At 41.1% G+C, this 20,106-nt stretch overlaps 1 protein-coding gene across 1 annotated transcript in view; it reads right to left on the bottom strand.

The window, feature by feature from the left end:
• The window catches only part of COG6 (component of oligomeric golgi complex 6), a 48,855-nt gene that overhangs the window by 16,394 nt on the left and 12,355 nt on the right, over nucleotides 1–20,106 (bottom strand). The window contains 11 exon segments of the mRNA XM_006914965.3: nucleotides 2,128–2,295; nucleotides 2,617–2,748; nucleotides 6,128–6,245; nucleotides 8,217–8,308; nucleotides 10,801–10,865; nucleotides 11,542–11,633; nucleotides 11,721–11,855; nucleotides 15,223–15,316; nucleotides 17,019–17,089; nucleotides 17,439–17,521; nucleotides 19,106–19,217. Of these exon segments, the coding sequence (XP_006915027.1) occupies nucleotides 2,128–2,295; nucleotides 2,617–2,748; nucleotides 6,128–6,245; nucleotides 8,217–8,308; nucleotides 10,801–10,865; nucleotides 11,542–11,633; nucleotides 11,721–11,855; nucleotides 15,223–15,316; nucleotides 17,019–17,089; nucleotides 17,439–17,521; nucleotides 19,106–19,217 (1,162 nt within the window).

Below are 20,106 nucleotides of genomic sequence, written 5' to 3'. Positions count from 1 at the left end.
GACGAGCCCGGGGAAGTCAGCGGAAGCTTTCGGGCTCAGGAACCGCAGGAGGCCTGGCTGGCGGGAACGGCCTGAGTGTGCTCACCGGCTGCGAGCTGTTCCTGGCCGGGGAAGCCACCGCGCACTGCGGGAGGCAGACGCCATGAAGGGAGCTGCCCGGGTCGCATGCTCCCTGCGGAAGGGTCCGCTGCGGCCTCACTGACCAGCCCGGGCCTGAGCGTCCGGAGGTCCTCACCAGTTTGTTGGTGACGGCACCGTGCACGAGACACTGCTGGTGCCATCTGACTGCTCGTCTGTCCAGGTGACACCGATCACTGAGACAGCCTCCTAAAACGCTCACAGCTGACAGGAGGGGGCGGGTTGAGCGGAAACCCACGTGAATGAGAACAGGTGCCTTTTCCTGAGGTAACACTACTTTAAGACAGAGTGCCTACCTTTTCAGTGAAGGCCCAAGAACGTGCAATTGGTCCTGACTAACTAGACCCACTGGGAACCTGAGAAGGACGAATGTGCAAACACAAACACGCAGCGAGAGGGTTATGGGTGAGAACCAAATCAGCACCCGAAAAAAACAGAAGAAAAGTAAATCAGGACAAACATCAGATAAATAAATTGAAGGGAAGAGATTTAAAAAGAAATCAGAAGACAGATTAAGGAGACAAAGCCAACTAAGAACAGGAGCTCTGGAATATAAAAAGTAACAATGGAGAAGTAATAATTAAAGATAACAAAAATTTATTGAGCAAAAGAAAGCTTTAAATCTTCACACAGAAATGGCTCTGACAAGTCCAAGATGGAAACAACGTAAAAAGAGACATATCAAAAAATGTCCTGTGGAAATATATGAACTCAAAGGAAAATCCACGCAAGCTTCCTGATGGACGGGACAGGCTGGCACAGACGAGAGGGCAGCAGACTGGCCTGGACGTTTCACTCACACCCTGGAAGCAGCTCAGTACGAGTGGAACGAGCGTAACAGGACTAACGAAAAAGGTCTGAAAGTCAAGGATCTTCTACTCAGCAAGGTCAACTGTCACTCTGGGGGCCGAGTGAGCGGTGCCTGCCAGCGTCCACGTCCTTGTCCTGGCACAGTCCTCTCACACGGACTGGGCTGGCCCAAGCGACTGGCACTGGCCAGCAGCCTGCGAGCACGCATGGCGCTCGTGTGGATGCAAGAAGCACAAGAAGCACTCACAGCACAGGGGGGCCTGCCACCTGCAAGGGCAAAGTCTATGGACTATTTCAGAAACGCAGGTAATTGGTGATAAAACAGACTGATGAACTCCTGATATAGCTGAACAGCTTGAGAAAAGATTTAGGAAAATGGCAGAACTTGGAGTTGAATTAGTGATAAATACAGTAAAAACTAATAATTAAAAAATAACTTTATTAATTCTACATAAAACAAAAGTTATGCAAGGAAAATTAATCATACTTCACTATATTTCTCTTAAAAAAAGAAATTAGAAATTAGAAAATATCACAAATTTAGATCAAACTCGTTCCTCAAAAACCCAAAAACTCTACAAGTGAATTTTTACTACCACCACTGCCAAGTGTTTATACACTTGTGATGACACAGACCAGAGTTTTTAAAAAATTATATCTACCAAAATATCACTATTTCAAAATCAGAACCTAAGAATCTGGTAAATTTTATAAAAGGCTTTCTTTTAGCCATGTTACAAACTCTTAAGTGAGATCATTTGGTTTAAGGACCAGAGTGATCAGTATAACGAACTGTAACGTTCTCCCTAACACTGGTTTATACACAGGTAATAACACGTCTCCCTGGAACACTCCGCCCTGGACACACAGCTTGAAACCGGCACGTCATCCACGGTTCAGAAACCGAGGCTGCGCCCACAGCGAGCTGCTCAGGCCAATCAGAAAAGCTTCGTCTGCCACCTCATACCATGGTCTGACCACAATGTCTTACCCATCACGTACTGACTTCTCCAAGCTAAAAGTGAATACTGAATGCGCGTGTGTGTGTACACGTGTGTGGCCTTCCATCAGACCAGAACAAGGGATTTAGAGGAATCAGGTCATAAAGCCAGTTAGCTGAGGTCACATAGAGAACAAAGATTCCATCGCAGTGAGCAGTCAGTTTAGGGCAAAACGAACCTGAAACTGTAGCATTTCCAGCCGTCTGTCAGTGAACTCGAACAGAGCGAGCGTTGTCTTCATCATGTACAGTGAGTTGACCATGAAAGTGGCCATGTCGGCTGTGCCTAAATTGCTGGCTGATACAGTACACATCTGGAGGAGAGGATCCAAGACACACGATAAAACCTGTAAATGAAAAATAAAATTTTTACTTCTTGATCAGTGATATAGGCCTGGGTTCATGAAACTCAGAATGAATGCCAAACGAATTGGAAGGGGGCTAACTCACAGAAGCACATAAGAAAAAGAATAAGTGGTATAATAATCGTAATACTTTTTAAAATGAGAATAACTGAATAAATATTTTTAAAGAGAACTGTTTAATATTTGAAGGAAAAATCAATGTGAGGAATGGTCAAAATATATGAGTCATAAAATGCCAGAATTTCAACAGAATGTATAATAGAATAGCAATAGGCGATCATTAAAAATAAACTTACAACGTACTTGCACAAAATCCGCTTGACGAGCATCTAATGGTACGACTGAAGAATCATGAGATGCCAACACTTCACGCAACAACGCGAGTGTCTGATTTAATGCAGAACTTGGTCCAAGATCAGGTGGCGGGAGTTCAACCTAAAATAAAATATGTTTTACCCACTGCTCATATGTTCCCACTATATTTTAATGTATAAACAAATGCCGGTTCACAGTAAAATAATACATACAAAAGATGTAAAGCACTGTCTGACACATTGGAAAATCAATAATTCATCAATAGCTTATTTCATCAATACAGAAAGTGACATAGAAGTTTTGTTAGATTATTTCAGAATTAATATATCACGATTAGAAGAATTTGTCCTTCTAAAATTAACAAAAATTGTGAGGAAACTTGGTGGTCTTTGAATTACAGAATTATATTTTCAGAGATCTGAAATGGCCTACAAGTCCTAAAAAAAAGCAATCCAGAGACCAGCACTTCCCCAGCGATAGTATAATTGGGAATCATCACTCCCCTCAGGCCCAAATCTCAAAGATCCTGGTTCAGTGTATATAGGTTTGAGGCCTAGGAATCCATCTTTCACCAAGGACTCTAGGTGATTTTCAAGAGGCCGGTCCACAGGCCCCACACTTCACAAAGTGGTAGAACACTGCCACTAAAATCCTGGGCTCGACGGCGGAAAAGATTAATTTTACATTCTGGATCTACCACTTATTTGTGTGTCCTTGGAACGGTAATTTAACTTTTCAGAGCTTTAGAGGGAGTCTGCAAGGACGAGATGGGCCTGCTGCATCTAAACTGCGCAGTAGGGTACCTGGCACCAGCTGGAAGGCATGCCAGTGCCAAGTTCATCATCCCCATTTGCTGGCAACACGATGGCCAAGAAGAAGGGCCTGTAAATTTTTTCAAAAACATTTTTTCATAGTACTTATATTAATAGAGTCAGATTTTGTAAGTGAAACAAAACTTGGTACTTAGAAGTCCAAGTAACAGACTACAGTCTTATGTTGGGTAGATAGAAAGGTGTAGGAATTTTAAAATACCAGGATTTATATTAAGAATTTTTATGTACAAAAGTTTATAATACATCAGTGACATTGTGCTGATATGTGAGAAAATAATATCACAGGCAAATTTAAAAGGCAAATGATGACCTAGAGAAAATATCTGTAATATATGAGTTAATATTCTTAATGCCTAAAGACTATCAGATAATAAAAAGACACAACCTAGTAAAAAAAGTGGCAAAGAACATGAAAAAGAAATTCACAAACAGCCAATATAATTTTAAAATGTTAATTCTCATTAAAAGCGAAATGTAAATGAAAAAAAAGAGAGAAGACTTTTTGCTCATCACGCTGGGAGAGAGCTTTTCAATGCCTGGACAACGCGAGCAAGGCTGGCCCCTTTCGTAGGAGGCAGTCTGGCAGAGCTGAGCCAACAGCGAAAGGAAAGAGAACGCGGGTGGCTGGCTAAGGACACGGAGGACCGCTGGGCACCACGGAGGCCTTGCAGGTATGTGTGACAGAACGTCAAGGGCACGAGAGAGTTAACGGTGATGGCAACATAACAATGGACCACAGGGAAACAGAAAGGAAGTTGTTCAAATAACTGGTATTGATGGACACCCTTGTGAGCTGGAGCACAGAAATTTATTCATTTATTTAACCGTCTTCACCATTTTTAAGTGCACAGTTCAAAGGCACTAAACACAGTCATCCTGCTGTGCAACCATCTCTGGAATTCTCTTCGTCTTGGAAACTGAACCTCTATACCCGTTAAACAAGAACTCCCCAGCCCCCACGTCCCGGCCCTGGAACCAGCATCCCACCTTCCCTCTCTACCATTCCACTAAGCACCTCATCCAGGCGGAATCGGGCAGCATGTCTTTTGTGACGGGCGTATTTCACTTAATATCCTCAGGGTTCTTTCCTGTCACAGCACAATCAGAATTTCCTTCCTTTTTAAGGCTGAATAAAATCCCACTGTATGTACATGCCATATTTTGTTTATCCATTCATCCACTGATGGCCACTTGGGCTGCTTCCACATTTTAGCTATTATGAATAATACTGCTCTGACCATGGCTATGTGACTATCTCTTTGAGACCTGCTTTCAATTCTTTTGGGTATGTACCCAGGAGAATTTCTGAGTCACATGGTAATTCTATTTTTTTTGAGGAACTGCCACACCATCCGCACAGCAGCTCCACTATTGTGCATTCCCACCCATGGTGCACAGGGTTCTGATCTCCCACATCCTTGCTGACAGTTGTATTTCCTCTTTTTTTTTTTTTTTGCTAGTAGCCAGCCTAATGGGCATCTTATTGTGGTTCTGGTTTGCATTTCCCTAGCAATTAGTGATATCAGGTTTTTTGTTATTGTTGAGTTTTAGGAGTTCTCTGTGTATTCTGGATATATGTTTGTTCATGTTCAAAGTCTGTATCATATATGATTTTTTAAAAATCGTGTCTAAGTAAAAACACATATAAACATATGTGTATGTGTGTGTGTGTGTATATACATATAACCAGAATTGACTGATTGTTAGTAAACTTCTGGTGCAAACAGAAATACATACAACAGGAAAAAACCCAAGATTAATAACCCAGCTCCACAAATTCATGGTGCTTTTCCAAATAAATCTGAGCCGTGTGTGGGTGTCAGAAAGCGAAGTCCTATTAAGGCCTCCCTGAGTTTAAAAATATGACAACTGACCAGGGACTCTAGACGGGGTTGCTACTGGCTGCTCCACACTACACTACAAGACCTGTGCATAACATACCCAGGCTATTAGATATAACAGGATGATTTTTAAAAAGCAGCAGCAGCAGCATGGTGATAATGATGCATCCTTTAAAAACTTGAATCTCTAATAACGAAACAGAAATAAAGGACTTAATCACACACACCCATGCCTCTGGGCCCAGCCACAATACGCTGCTCAATTAAAAATATTAGCTCTCACTGGACTTCCAGGTTTTCATTGCTGTTATTTGGTTTTACTTGGGGGCAGGGGTGGGGGGTGGGGGTAGGAATTGTTATCATGTTTGTTTTCACAATTAATTAACGTATTTAGCTCAAAGGAGCATAAATTTCATTAGGACATAGCTGGACCATCAGGAAGTAAAAATATAAGTAAGCTGTTTAGAAAAAACACTGAGTAAGAAAGAGTTCCAGATTTTTAATCTGTATGTCATTTTAGCCCTGACCTTTATAGTAAGTTTGACTTGGTTACAAATTTTTGGTTATAGAGAAATGTTCATCAAACTCGGGCTTGAGGTTCTATTCCCAGTTACAACTGGATGTCGTACTGCTCCCAGAACACAGACTACAAACCTCGATGCAGAAAGCCGCCCCAAAATGTATTCTGTTGTCCACAGGAAGAACTCAAAAGAACATTGTGCGAAATGGGAAAAAATCGTCACCAGGGTAAAAACAGCAAAACGACATTTCCGAATGTGAAAGATGCACACTCACATAGTTCAAGAACTACATTTTCAAACGTACCTTGTCCATTAATTTACTTGCATGAAGACTCAAGCTATTGAAGAATATCTTTTTGCTCAGCAAATGCATTTCTTCAATGGTGGTCAACAAGGTAGCTGCATTATTTCCAACAATGCCACTAAAAGCAAAGGACATTTCAGGTCGCAAAACAGGCTAAAACGGTTCAGTTCTTTAGATGAGTACAATTCTTTAGAAAGATCTAGATTTAAATAAAAGCTTTTATATAGAATATAAACTGTGAATTAAAAATGATCACTCTAGTTTCATACAAAAATGACAGATTTTTTTTTCCTTTTGAGTTAGGTAATGAACAAATGAAAAAAACTACTATGTCTTCGATACTTCATAACCTCTTTTAGAATAATGGGTGAGAACAGACACTCATAAAATGCAAAGCCATATTTCTGCTTTTCCTCTATTACAATAAACACATGTCTTATTTATCCAAGAAGATCTAATTTTAAGGAAAACATTCCATCAATAGCTCTATTGATAAAACATTTAAATTTTATTAATACTGAGTTATTCTTTTAATTAAAACTTTCGTACCATATCAATAACACATTTATAAAGTTTTCCAAGTTTTATACAGCTACCTAAATAGCGGCATATTTAGATTAATTATGAAAAATCTGATAACATTTTGAAATGATTATTAGCACTTTCTGTAATTCTCAACATGCAATTACAAGAACATTTCTTGGACCCGACCAATGGGATTTCCCATTTTTGCCAGGTTGTGAGATAAACATGTATAAAACAATTCCAAACTTTACTTTCCTAATTCATATACTGAATGTGATTTTAAATATTTTAAAAACTGTAATTCTCAAAGCCTAAAAAGCCTATTAGGATGTTTGGAATCAAAATGATTTTATTCTTTTCATCTCTACATTAGAAACTGATTTAGATTATCTTCAAATAAATAACAAATGTCATGCAGTACCGTTATAGGCCTTACTCAATACTTACGAGTTGTTCTATACTATCGCTGCGTGATAGAGCATTAGCTGTGTTGGCTGCTTCCAGCACTTGTATTTTCTAAGTATGTATCACCCTCTTAGTTTAGGAAGCCTACGCCGGTACAACTGAAACTAACTTATTGCTTTTGAGTCATAAATTTTGATAAATTTCTATCTAAAATTTTAGAGGACTGACCCAAATCCTATCTCTGGTCAGTTTTGTGGCTTGTTAGCTTTGTCTGAAGATTTACCCACAGGATGTGGAATCCATCTCTCAGCTGTGCTGTTCTGGCTGCTGAGCCCCGGCCACCGAGAGGAAGGGAACCCCATGCCCTGCCAGCCCTGTGGCTGCTCGGCCACCCAGGGGCCTGTGCCTCGCCCGCTCTGCTAGTCCCAATAATTCTCCTGGGTCTTAACAACTGGCTTCTGTTCCTGATACTGTCATACTGGGTAAAAAGTAATTTTTAAATCATGTCTTAATGGACTAATTTGGAAACTATCAAAAGTAAAGCTTGAAAGGACATTGTTTTAGCACAGCTATACACATAACATCTTATGGTGACATTTAAAACAAAGCTCGAGTGTACACCATTAATGCATTTATGCAAAGCAAAAAGGAATGCAAATTTTGCAGTTAAGGATTACATTTAAAATAAGACAAGTGGTTCCTAATAAGATGAAGTAGCTTTTATTTAGATAAGACAAAGCTATAGTTCTGTTTTGTCACTAATAGAAAACTAAATGTTAAATAATGATTATGGTACTTACATCCAGATTAAGACATTTCACTTACTGGGCCTTATTCCGAGTATAACACATAGTTGCTTTAGGAGCCATGGCTCTCTCTCACTAACGCAGTGCTGTTACAGACTTACACTGTGACCTGAGTTGTGCGTGTACATATGTGAGTATGCGTGTGTATAGTTATGTTTGGGAAGAAGGCAGAAAGAATGGACTCAAAGAACAGCATATATAACATGCATACGATGGTTCACAAGGTTCACTGACTCACACGGAGGTTCTACTGGTTATATTTAGTCATGTAAATAGTGACAACAAAAAAATCTCGCACTGTGTTCTATCCTATCACATAGGATTTGACAAGCACACTTAACCATTCCACTTACCTGATCGTATGATGGTAAAATTTAAGGAGATTAGAAATTTTATACAATAAAACTGCCCCAGGTTCGGCGACTATTACCTGTTCAATTCGAACCTATTAAAAATGTGAGAAAAATATAAAACATTTCTTAAAAGCAAAACTTTTCTTCATTAATCACGTTATAAATAGCATTAAAAATGGTAAAATTTTAATATTGTAGAAATCACAAAATTCCTTCTAAATTTCTGAATATTAAACCATTGAGGGGTGGTAAAATAACAGAAACATTTTAACACAGATATATATACTCTACAAAAAATGATGCATTACCTGCAGAATTTGGCTCAACACAGTTGCTACCACAAATAATACAATGATAAGAATGATTTTTTTTTCACCAGTGTATTATAGAATTTAATACAGCACTAAGTCGCAAAGCAACTGTTACATTCCTAAAAAGACCCTCAGTGAAAATATTCGGCACTCTCACCAAACGTTCAGAAAAAAAGAAAAGAGTTTTTATCTTGAAACTATTAAATCCAGTTTCTTTTTATATTAATTAGCGAATAGGAAAACAGACAAATCTTAAACTAGGACCAACAGATTTGTCTAATTATAAGATTCCCAGGGCATTATCAGATCAAGTTCAAGATTAACTTGATCTGGCTTAAGATTAACTGCTAGGAATCTAAATTCAATCTCTCGCTGATCTTTTACTTTGTATTCCCCGATTAATGAATATAATCTAAACCACACTGATATTTGCTGATTTACATATTGTATTTGTTCTGAAGCTGCTGCTTACATTGTGTCTTGTTTCCTAACTAGACTCTAAACACAAACATTGTGTTTCCTGCTTCTTTTACACGTCTGCGTTATCTGGCAGAATAGTACCTACACAACAGATGTTTAATAAATGCTTTTAAAAGGTGAAATTTCTCTGTACTTAAGATTTTGGAATATGTCATAATGCCAACAAATGTGATGTGCTAAAATGTTATAAATGTACATATATGAGCATATGAAAACCTCTTATAGAAATTAATTGAACTTTTCATTAATGTTTATGAAACTGATACATCTGCTGGCATAAGGTATTAGTCCAACAAACTATCACAATATTATAGATGACGGATAGCATTTGAATTTCAAAACCATAATTTTCCTATTATAATCTCTTTCTAAATAGAAGGCCTCAGTAGGAACTTAAAGTTATATACTATAATTTAAAAAGTGATTTTTCTGAACTTTAATATAACTATTAGGTTAAAATATAAAGGATCATCTGCAGATGGAGAGCTCTTCCCTAGTGGGTTTGGAACACCTCTCAGCCATCCGGCAACCTGCCTTCTAGAAGTTTCAAGCATCAGGTAAATACTCTTCATTCTGACTCCCTTGAGAAAGAACGTGGGAAAGGAGGGGAGGGAGGGAAAGAAAGAAAGAAAGAAAGAAAAAGTGGGAAGGAAGTGAGGAAGGAAGGAGAAAAAGAAAAACAACTTTCACCTCTTTTCACACACACAAATGTTTTGAGAAAAAGTAGCCTTTTTTCAGCTTCACTGGAAACGACAGAGGAAGTCTGAAAAACCAGGAGATTTATGTGTAATACACCAAGATTGGTTGGTCTGTATACTCTGTCTTACGACGGTTATACGAGAGGCCAACCATTTTCGGCAAAAGCCAATAGCCATAGGGAAAACAAAAGGAGATAAGAAAACAAAAATAAAGTCACAAGGTGTGTCCTCTGAGGTTTCCTTGCCTGGTACAAAATATTAAAGAAAACCCTAAAAACGACAACAACAAAAAATTAGTTTTATAACTTACTTCTTACTAAGAATAAATCATAACTTCTGGATTTTAATTTCTATATAGTAAACTGAAGTTGGTCAACGAGGAAAAGTAAACCAGCAATTGCAAAGTATTGTAAAATCATCGATAAAGAAACGCAGCATCTGTGGCAGGCCCAGCAGATGCCAGGGACTACGCGCTTTGTCTGCACCGTTTGCTCGGCCAGTCCCAACTGCCCCTGACAGTGGGTCGCTTCTTCCACAGGTCCAGCGTGAGCAGAGTCAGGTGCAGCAGAGTCAGGCAACTGAACAAGTGAACACCGTTAAGTGGCCAAGTGGGAATTCTAACATACATCTGACTCAAAGTTCCGGTCCCTATACTATAACTAGTAAAGATAATGACACATACATGTCATTATTTTATTGCTGGATTTAACATTATTCATTACTATAACAAAAACTTATTATACTTGAAGCAATAAAATAAACGGAATATGTTCTTAGCAAATTTCTGTTACGGATTCATAGATTAGTTATTTCAATTCAGTAGACTTTTTCTCAACTCATTAAGTAATTACTATGAGAAACATAAAAGGTAAACAATAAGTCAATAATACAAACTGAGAATACTTCAAATTTTCTTTCTTAGAAAATTGACAATGATTATTTTTAAAAGTATCTTATTATCCTGTAGGAACATTAATGTGTTCATATGGCAACGTTACAGCTTTAATTCAAGCTGGTATCTGTGCCTTTACACTCATAATTAGGCAGTAATTTGACCAGATACTACATAACGTACATAAAAACAAAAGGTTTTACCTTCAGAGGCCTGCACACACCCTCAGTGATATGCCCGACCACTTCCTGAATATTTTCTTCAACACCTGCAATTAATTATAACGTAACTGGAAAACTTTTTCCATATTACACTTTGCTTCGCATACCTTCAAAAAACTAACACACAGTAATACATATGAGAAATGGCGCTAATAACATTTAAAATAACCTTAATAATATTTTAAGTTTGACATCTCTTATGACATTTCTAATTATGTTAATATCTGAGTCTAGAGTCCTGTTATTTCACTGGACTGATTAATAAAATGAACATTATTTCTTGATAAAAAAGTGTAAATATATGAGTCGCAGGGAAAAAAAAGACTAAAATATATTAATAATTGAAGAAAGTGACGTAAATAAGCAAGTCACTCGGCCTGTTTACGCACAGATAAAGTGACGAGGACACGGCCTTTTGCCCTGTGAGCGCCGAGGCCAGGAAGGCCTGGGACAGCGCAGGCCAAGGCGCCCAGACGTGCCTTGTAAGCAAAGGAGTCCAGGCTTGACGTGGACGGTCGCAGGGCCCACGGCAAAGGTGCGAGCAGCTGTGTGACAGGATGAAGGTGACGAGGACACGGTGCGTCGGCAGCAGGAGGGGAGGCTCGGAGAGGGGGCTTTACTGGCTGTCCTACACCTCGGAGGTGACAAGCCTATCTCCGCGGAGAGGACGGTGCGGGCGTCAGTTGCCGGCTGAGGCGCCAGCACAGCCAGCCGGACACCCACCTTGCGCGGTCACCTGCTTTAGCAGAGCCTCCAGGTGTTCCTTCTCAGAAGCCGTCGCCTGATGGAGCCAAGCCAACATGTCGCCCACGTACCTGATGAAAAACTGAGCGTCAGTAGAGAGTCCCTTCAGAAGACCGTCGCACGCCCCAACGCTGTCCCCAATGCGTGGGCCGCCGTACCTCAGGGGGTCGTGGGAGTGCATCTCGATGGGTCTGGGCGCGCCCCCGCCACCGGGACCCCCGCGAGTGAGCGCGTCGATGAAGCCGCGCACCACCGTGCTCCTCCGGGCTGTCCCGAACTCATCCAGGGTGTACCTGCGAGACACGGGCTATGGGCAGGGTGCCGCGCTTCCTCCTGACAGGGACACTCAGCCAGTCCTGCAATTTCCGTGACCAGCCAGACGGCGGACGCGTCTTGGCGCAACTCTCTCAAGCAATACCGTTTTTAAACGACAACCAAAAATGCTAATGAAATAAGATCGCAATGAAATATCGATCTAAAGGTACATATTTTCACTGCTCATAAGAAAGAACGCTGGGATCTGGGCTCAATCACAGGGGCAGTGGCAATAATAATAATAAAAAAGCAGTGGATCTGGTCAAAGCGGAAAGCAAGGCAAGGCGGGCGTCGGGGCCCGGCAGGGTCAGGCTCGACGCCCTGCTCACGCCAGGCCCCAGAGGCTGATGACCAGAGGCTGATGACCACTGCGATCCAAAACACGAGAACTTTCCTTCTACACTGAAAACCTGTCCTCTACACATGTTATCACAATTTACCACCAAAATCTTCCCCACACATATTATCCATATTTAAAAGCTTATTTTGACTCCAATATTAAACATATCTGTTTCTTAAATTTACTGACCACCTAGGCATACAGAGCAAATAAATTCCTTTGACACGTATTACATGCCATCGGTTGTGGTTGAAAAGGGGCGGGGGGAGGCTTTCTAAGGTGAAGGAATTTTTAGAGTAGGGCAGCTTTGAACTGGGGGTCAGACAACTCGGGGTGAAACTACAGAGTGGTTCGGGGTTTCCACGGCACCCACTTCTGCGATTAAAATCAACACGCGTCCCATCATGGCTGTATCCCCTCGCCCGACCCAAAGTCCTCTTTTAAAAATGTACCCAGGAAAACAAAACGAATTTAACAGTCCAATGTCAGCAGATTCTACACCCATTAACTTTTAAATCCCTAAACGATATTCTAATAGACTAGCTATTAAAAATTATTTCATTACTCTACCTATAAATTTATCAAAACTTCTCAAAAATTTCCAAAGAATTAATTTCCTAGGCTATACTGCTTCCTTTAATAAATGCTACTGATTTAATAAAAAATCTGCATTGTTTGAAAAGGACTGTTCACTAGTAACCTGATCCTAATTCTTTGTGCATGTTTTCAGTGGAATGGAAATGATTTTCAAATTCCCTGCAGTGACATACTAGCAAGACGTCGAGATGAAAACACAAGGTTTTGCTAAACTGCACAGCTGCCTTGCATTCACTTTCTATTTTTAAAGAACAAATTAAAACCAAAATGCTTACTTCCATTTTTTCCCTTAAATTAAAAATGTTGCGTGTAAAAAACACATTTCTTTAAATGACTGCCAATTCCATGAAATGACTTTTGATCCAATGACTACCTATCATGGCACAAAATTCACAAACTTCTAACTTTTTAAATATATAAAACTAACCCTTACTCTTAGGACCCACCAACCACAATAACCAGAAGTCATGTACCGGCTGTTTCCAGGACTGTTCACTGTGACCACATTGTATGTGAGAAACCACTGGCATTTTAAATAGGGGCAATCATCAAGCCTGAGTGTGGAATCTAATCTGTATAATACTGTGAAATATCAATAAACTTTAATGTTAGTGTTAACCCTACTGCAATAACAGATATGACTGGAAGCAAGAACAGTAGGAGCTACAATTAACCATCAGTGGCATCTGCAGACATGAAGCATCTCTTCCCAGAGAAAGAAGAAAACTTCTTTGACCAAAAACAGATTCTTTTCCAATAAAGGTCAAAAACGCAAAATGCAGCTTTACAAAGATGAATGATAAAATTATGTATTCTAAAATGCCTCTAGTTAAAATTAAAAATTAAAATCCCTGATTTTTATATCTAACTATAGTAAAATAAATTCTGGTCGAAACCAAAAGATAAAACAGTATAAAATCCTAAGAAACACAAGAAATATATGAAGAATGAAAAAATCAGTATTGTATGTATGACTACATTTTTGAATAATTGATATTATGAAGGACATCAATTTTTTCATTTCCACTTAAATTTCTTAAAGAAATTTCTATACTGAGTTATCAGAATAATGCATTAGCATCTCAGCTATATATTACCTAACAAACACTAAGTATGTTGACTTTCTACAAAGGCTTCAATAACTGACGTTTTCTTGTACCTGATACCTATGGAGAAGCCATTATTACACACGACTGAAAAAATTCACACAGTGCCATCTGGTGGTTGCCATGAACGGCACAGCCAGGGCAAGATTCACAATTAACTGCTCAAGGTGCAAGTCCCTCCTGGACTTTGGCTTGCAGCTGCCGTGCCCCTCAGCCTGGGATGCTCAGCCTGGACCCCTCAGCCTGGACCCCTCAGCCTAGCACACGCTCGCAGCCCCTTCTTCCCGGAAAATGCCTGTTAATCCTTCAGAACTCACTTCGCCTCCTTCCCCAAGGCAGCTTTCCCTAATGCCCGCCCCGCCCCCACCACGGAATACTTGAGCCGCACGCCTCACACGTGGCCTCTGTAACAACAATTAACATAGTCATTAAAATGGGTGTGTTCTAGTTGGTTCCCTAAAATAAAGCGACTGGAGGTCTGTTTCACTGCTGCTGTGTCCAGCACCTGGGACTCTGCTGATCACACAGGAAGCGCTGTCGCTAGCTCCGGGATGCGATTTTCACACCGGTGTTTGTGATCTAGAACCTGACGACAGGCTATGCTGCGGCCCAGGCAGAAAGTGGAGCAATGGGCCCCTCTGGAGACCTGAGCAGCGCCGGAAAGGCAGGGCGCAGGGCAGGTCCGACGCCACGTAGAAGCCCCCGCCGTCTGCCTCCTGAATGACAACTCTGCACTTGGTGTTCCAATTTTCATACTATTCCAGGAATTAAAAAGCATTTCCTTCTATTTTATATGAGAAATAAAACGCAGAATAATAAAAACATGTAAAGAAGCTAATGCATAGGCTCTCACCTAAAACATCATCACATCTCTTGGCTGGCCTAACTTACAAGGTCAAAGGTGGACCTTTTCTTGAATCCTATGAATAGAATCCTGATTTAAAATTTTCTTTGTTCATCTCTGCATTTCCCGGCCCTCTACCTGACCTGCTCTCCAGGGCACGGCTGCTACAGGAGTTTTACTCTGAATTCCAAGGTAGTCAGCGAGATGACAGATCGGGGAAAATTCCTAACATAAGAGGTAGTCTAGATACGGGGCGACCTCGGTTTCCCCTCCATACTGCTCTCTGGAGCACGTGACACGCAAACGAATGGATGCCAGTGCTGATGTACACGTGATGAGGTGAAAATAACAGTTATTCATATTACTCAAACTGCTGTACATGAACTTGATAATACTGAAAGTTAATGTAAATCATCGAAGAAAAAGTAGGTTTTTTAAATTAGGAAAAAGTCACCAACTTATATAAGACAGGTCTGTCCTGCAGGGCTTCCATTGCCTGAGTCAATACTGGGGAAATGTCACAGGATTCTTGGGTCAATGCTCTGCATTCACCTGCAAAGTAATTAACATTATAACCCTTGTTAAAGTTAGGCAAGCTTAGATTCTAAACTTTTAAAAACTCTACATCAATTTTCTTTATGTTACTATTCTAGTCTTAACCATTAAATACCCAATGAGCGTCTGCTGTATTAGAAGAGCTTCGAACTTGTCCGGGATCCCCAAGCACCTGGTGTGTGAGGACCTCGCACTGTGTTCTGGCTGCAGCAGGCACGTGTGAATCCGAGCGCCTCACAGGCCCCGGGAGTCAAGCTCACAGCCTGGGACCGTCGTTAGGTGTCGTGGGAGAACAAAGAAATCTGAGGCAATGGCCTCGCCTTTGAGAAAGGACTCTAACTGGAGACCAACGGTAAACACATATGAAAAGGAGTCACAGCGCGGTGAGCACTGAATGCCCAGCGAGCATCTAAGCATCTCAACAGTGAGTGTTCGGGGGCAGTCACAGCGCATCGTGCCATCACGGACACACGGGACGGTGCAGAACCCAAGTCTGGCTAGGGAGATGGAGGGAGGACTTGGATGCAGAGAGAGAACGCAGACAGCACTCCAGACAGGAGCAGACAGTGCGAACAGGAGGTAAAGAGACACGTTTTGGAGAAAAAGATGAAATCACGTGAACCAGACAGATAAACAGGTTTTCGCAGTGCACAGAAGGGACACTGCTTAGCGCGGTTTAACCCCTCCTCCTTCCAGCTGGTAACACCTTGGAAAACCCTGCGCGCCTGTCCCGTCCCTGTCTGTCCCGTTCCTGCCTGTCCCGTCCCTGCCTGTCCCGTCCCTGCCATCTTAACTGTCTTCCTTGGTTCTTTGGTTCCAACGGGCAGTTTCATGAATCTACCGGAACATTTTAAAATAAAACTAGAGCCAATAAACCACTTCTGGTAGATGCAAAAACGGCCCTGCGAAGACAGCCTGGTCCCTGGAAGCTGCAAACAGGTTCCCTTATGCGGCAAAGACTCTGCAGATGGAATTAAGGTGACCCTAAAACGAGGTAATCTCCCCGAACTCCTGAGTGGGTCCAAGGTAATCACACAGGACATAAAGTGGAAGAGGCTGGCAGAATAGAGACATTCAAAGTGAGACTGCCTTGGGCCTCTCCTGCTGGCTTTCCAGATGGAGGAAGAAGCCACAGCCCACGATGCAAGCAGCCTCCAGACACTGGGAAAGGCACTGGGTGACAGCCAGCAAGGAAGCTCAGACCTCAGTCCTACAGACTCGAGGAACTACATGTTGCCAACATGGCCCCCGCCCCCGCACTTTCATTTTAGGGTGCTGAGAGTCGCGTCTGACTCCTGATCCACGGGACTACAAGAGAGCACTAGCCGTTGTCATTAGCCGTTAAGTCTGTGGCAGCTGGTTACAGCGGCAAAAGAAAATTAGTTCATTTATAATACGGTCACGTAAATAACAAGAGATGTCCAATTGACTTTAAAATAACCTAATCTAGATTAAATAATCTAGAAGCACTGACTTTATTTTTTTATTCTCATCCTTAATCGACATACTGTTTGACTGATGGTAGATGTTCATGATACAAACACGAAGACAACATGTTCAAATGCAGAGTCTATTTTTCTTTTTAAAAGCACTTTTTGATAACTAAAATAAGAATATGATGTCAAATTAGGACCACGTGAAATAAAAACCCCTAACCCTGACATTCACGGCCCCGGAACACACGAGAGAGACCACGCACCTTGGGCCCATCGGTAAAGTCCTTCGTAAGCTGTTTCTTGAAGCAAGGCCATCTGCTCCATAATTTCTAAACTAGAAACAAAGATTTATTATAATTTAAACTTTCAGTCAGCAGCTACATCTAAGAACCTAATTATTTTATTTAATTACAAGATGTTAGCTACAGCAGGTTAGCTTTTTATCATTTTATGGACCGATTTTTCAATTTTTTTGTAATTAAACAAATGTCTACTTTTAATACGGTCACTTAGCTATCTAATTGCTGTTTTACATATCAGGATATAACTCTCTCCTTATCCAAAAATAAAGATTAAACTTTTATTTCACAAAATGTCAAGCAGTTTCAATAAGAAGCTAGACTGTTTTTTAAATTTTGGAAATTTAAGAGGCAACGCGATCATGAACTGAAAAGGCTACTCACCCCGCTGTTTGCTGATTCGTACGCAAGAGAACTTTGACATCATTGTGAATCTGTTTCACTCTTCCCAACGCCTTGAAAAAATCCTTTAAAATTAAAAACGCAACTATAAAATTTCCATGTTTTGGGGTAAAGTTACATTATTCTACACTGAAATATCACCGCAAAGGAAAATCACATTTTCACCTGCTCTCATCCTCCCTACACTGATCACACCTTTCTCTAAATTTTTATGTGAAGTGTAACGAAGTTTCCACACTGAAACGTACGTGTTCCGTGTCTGCCCCATGCCCAGGGGCATGCTAGCTGTAGGCACACAAAGCCCTGGCCTCAGGGAGCCTGGCCTCTGAGAAAGGAACTGCAGGCCCAAGGACGACTGTGCAAGGGCAGCGTGCTACGTGTCACGCATCTTACGGCCTGGTCACGCGTGGCTTTCTCATCACTGAAGATGACGTTTTATATATCTTTTTATATACCTGTTCTCACCCCCATCGAAGAGCAGACTTCAAAGCTGATGTATAAAAGATGCTCAATAAATATACAAGAGCTGACGGAGTCTGAACCCCAAGATTTTTTTTCCTTTAGAAAAATATATTGCAGCCTTAGTTTCCAGATAACCAAATAGTGTTCGAACTGTGAAAACAATGATGTGTTATTTTTCTTTGATGAACAAAATTTAAAAAAAAAAAAAACCCTCCTCTGATGCCATTCATTATGCCTGCCCAGTGGAGGAGAGGGGAGAGGTCGAACGTTTGGGATGCGCAAAGCCCCTCAAACTAGGAGGGCGGCAAACACCAGTGAGCAATGTCCCCAGAACTCTCACAGCCACGTGACTCCCTCCACGCTGGTGGCTGGTTCCGCTCCAGCCCAGACGGTACGCAGCAGTGACATCCACGAGAGCCACCCGGGCGACCTCACTCCACACCTCCCGCCCTCAGAACCCAGCGTGACCACACGCGCGGTGGAGGTTTACAGCTCCTCCCAGTCAGGTGACTAAGAGTCCTTTCTGGAAACACCAGAATGTCCTTTGAGGATAAAAAAGAACATTTTTCCCTACTGGTTAGCATTTTGAGAGTTTTTACAGTCCTGTATCAGTTTGGAAAGAATGGCAGGAGTTAAACAATTAATTAGAAGAAAAGATAAGGAATTGTCAATTCCAGGAAAGACAGAAAGTCGTGAAATAAAGAACATGTAATCATTGTCACGCCACTGTGGTGAAAACAGAAAATGCCACGTAACTGCACCGTGAGGTGTGAAGGAGACAATGTGTGCGCAGGAGGGGGCTGGGGGGAGGACGAATACCCCTATTTCATGACAGGAAGTCAACTGAAAATAGCTAATTAGATAAGTAAAGCATATTCTTTTTAACTGTAGATCCAGAATAATTTATAAAACAAGCAATTAACAAGGTTGGAAATGGTTGACAAAGGACTTAAGAGAGACGGAGGTGTGATGTAGTTTTTCTTTATAAGCCTTTACTCTTCTAAAACAATATACATGTATCGTTTTGAAAAAATAAGACGATCTAAAATACGCATCTTAACTTCCGAATTTAAAAACATTTCAAACCAAACCTTTTTTTTTTTTAGATGGAAAAATAAAGCCTTAAAAAAATGTCTCTATGACGTCTAACTGCTACGCTTCGAACGATTACAGCGAGAGCAGGGCACCTCGGTCACAGGTCCTTCTCTCGTGCCCCGGAGGACGCTCATTTCTTCAGACGTCAGCTGGAACTTGGACAGGAACGCATCGGCGACCTGCGCTCGTATTTCCAGTCTCTGACTGCAAGAAAAACAAACGACAAAAATCAAGAACGCTAGGCATCTGCATAGCTTTAAAGCAAATTATATCTGATGTAACTTCAAATTTAAGGTGTGAAAGGGTCTCAACGTCCTCGAAAGTCTCATTTCTGCCTGGAACACTGGAAGCTCAGGCACGCAGCAGACAAGGCTGACTGGCGTGGGTCTACGTCAGGTGCTTCCTGAACAGGAAAAGGAGGGAATCGTTAGGAAAAGGAAGGGAAAAGTTCACTGTCTCCACAAGTTCTCAGCCACTTCAGGTCCTTGAATAGCTCACCTTGTAATAATAATAATGTCACCTTTCAGAACAGAAATATGCCCTTTCAACTATTTTCTTCTCAGTCACTAAAAAATCCTAAGCCTTTGAATTTTTCATATGAAGTACACAACACCCCAAAATTAGATCTATTTTTTTTTACTTTAAGTTAGTGAGGGAACAACTCATTTACTAATGCCTCACAAATCTATAAAGTCACTTCTGCATGTCTGCCTTCCCTGCTTTTTCTGCATACTATGGTAAGAAAAAAGTTTAAAAATTATATGATCTAAATGCAACCTATTTAGACGAGTTGCAATGAGGGACGGGCACGCTCCAGCCCGAGCAGGGTCACCAGCTCACGGCCAATCAGGAACGCAAACCGCCTGGGCAGAACCTGCACACTCCCGGCTTCCAGATCTTAGAGGTGGAGACAGATAAATGAAGTTATGTTTCACTGGTATGCACAGGGCAGTAACATCCTACAACCAAATACTATTCAAAGAAGAGTGAACACAGATAAACGTTAACACTATTTGTACAGACAATGCAATGCATCTTTGTTTTGTTTGTACTCAGGTTGTGAGGTTTTAAATTCAGAGTCAAACGTTCCTGC

Source organism: Pteropus alecto, unplaced genomic scaffold, assembly GCF_000325575.1.
Source record: "Pteropus alecto unplaced genomic scaffold, ASM32557v1 scaffold35, whole genome shotgun sequence".
Lineage (NCBI taxonomy): Eukaryota > Metazoa > Chordata > Mammalia > Chiroptera > Pteropodidae > Pteropus > Pteropus alecto.
Note: the sequence above shows the minus strand (reverse complement) of the source record. Positions and strands in the feature narration are given on the sequence as shown.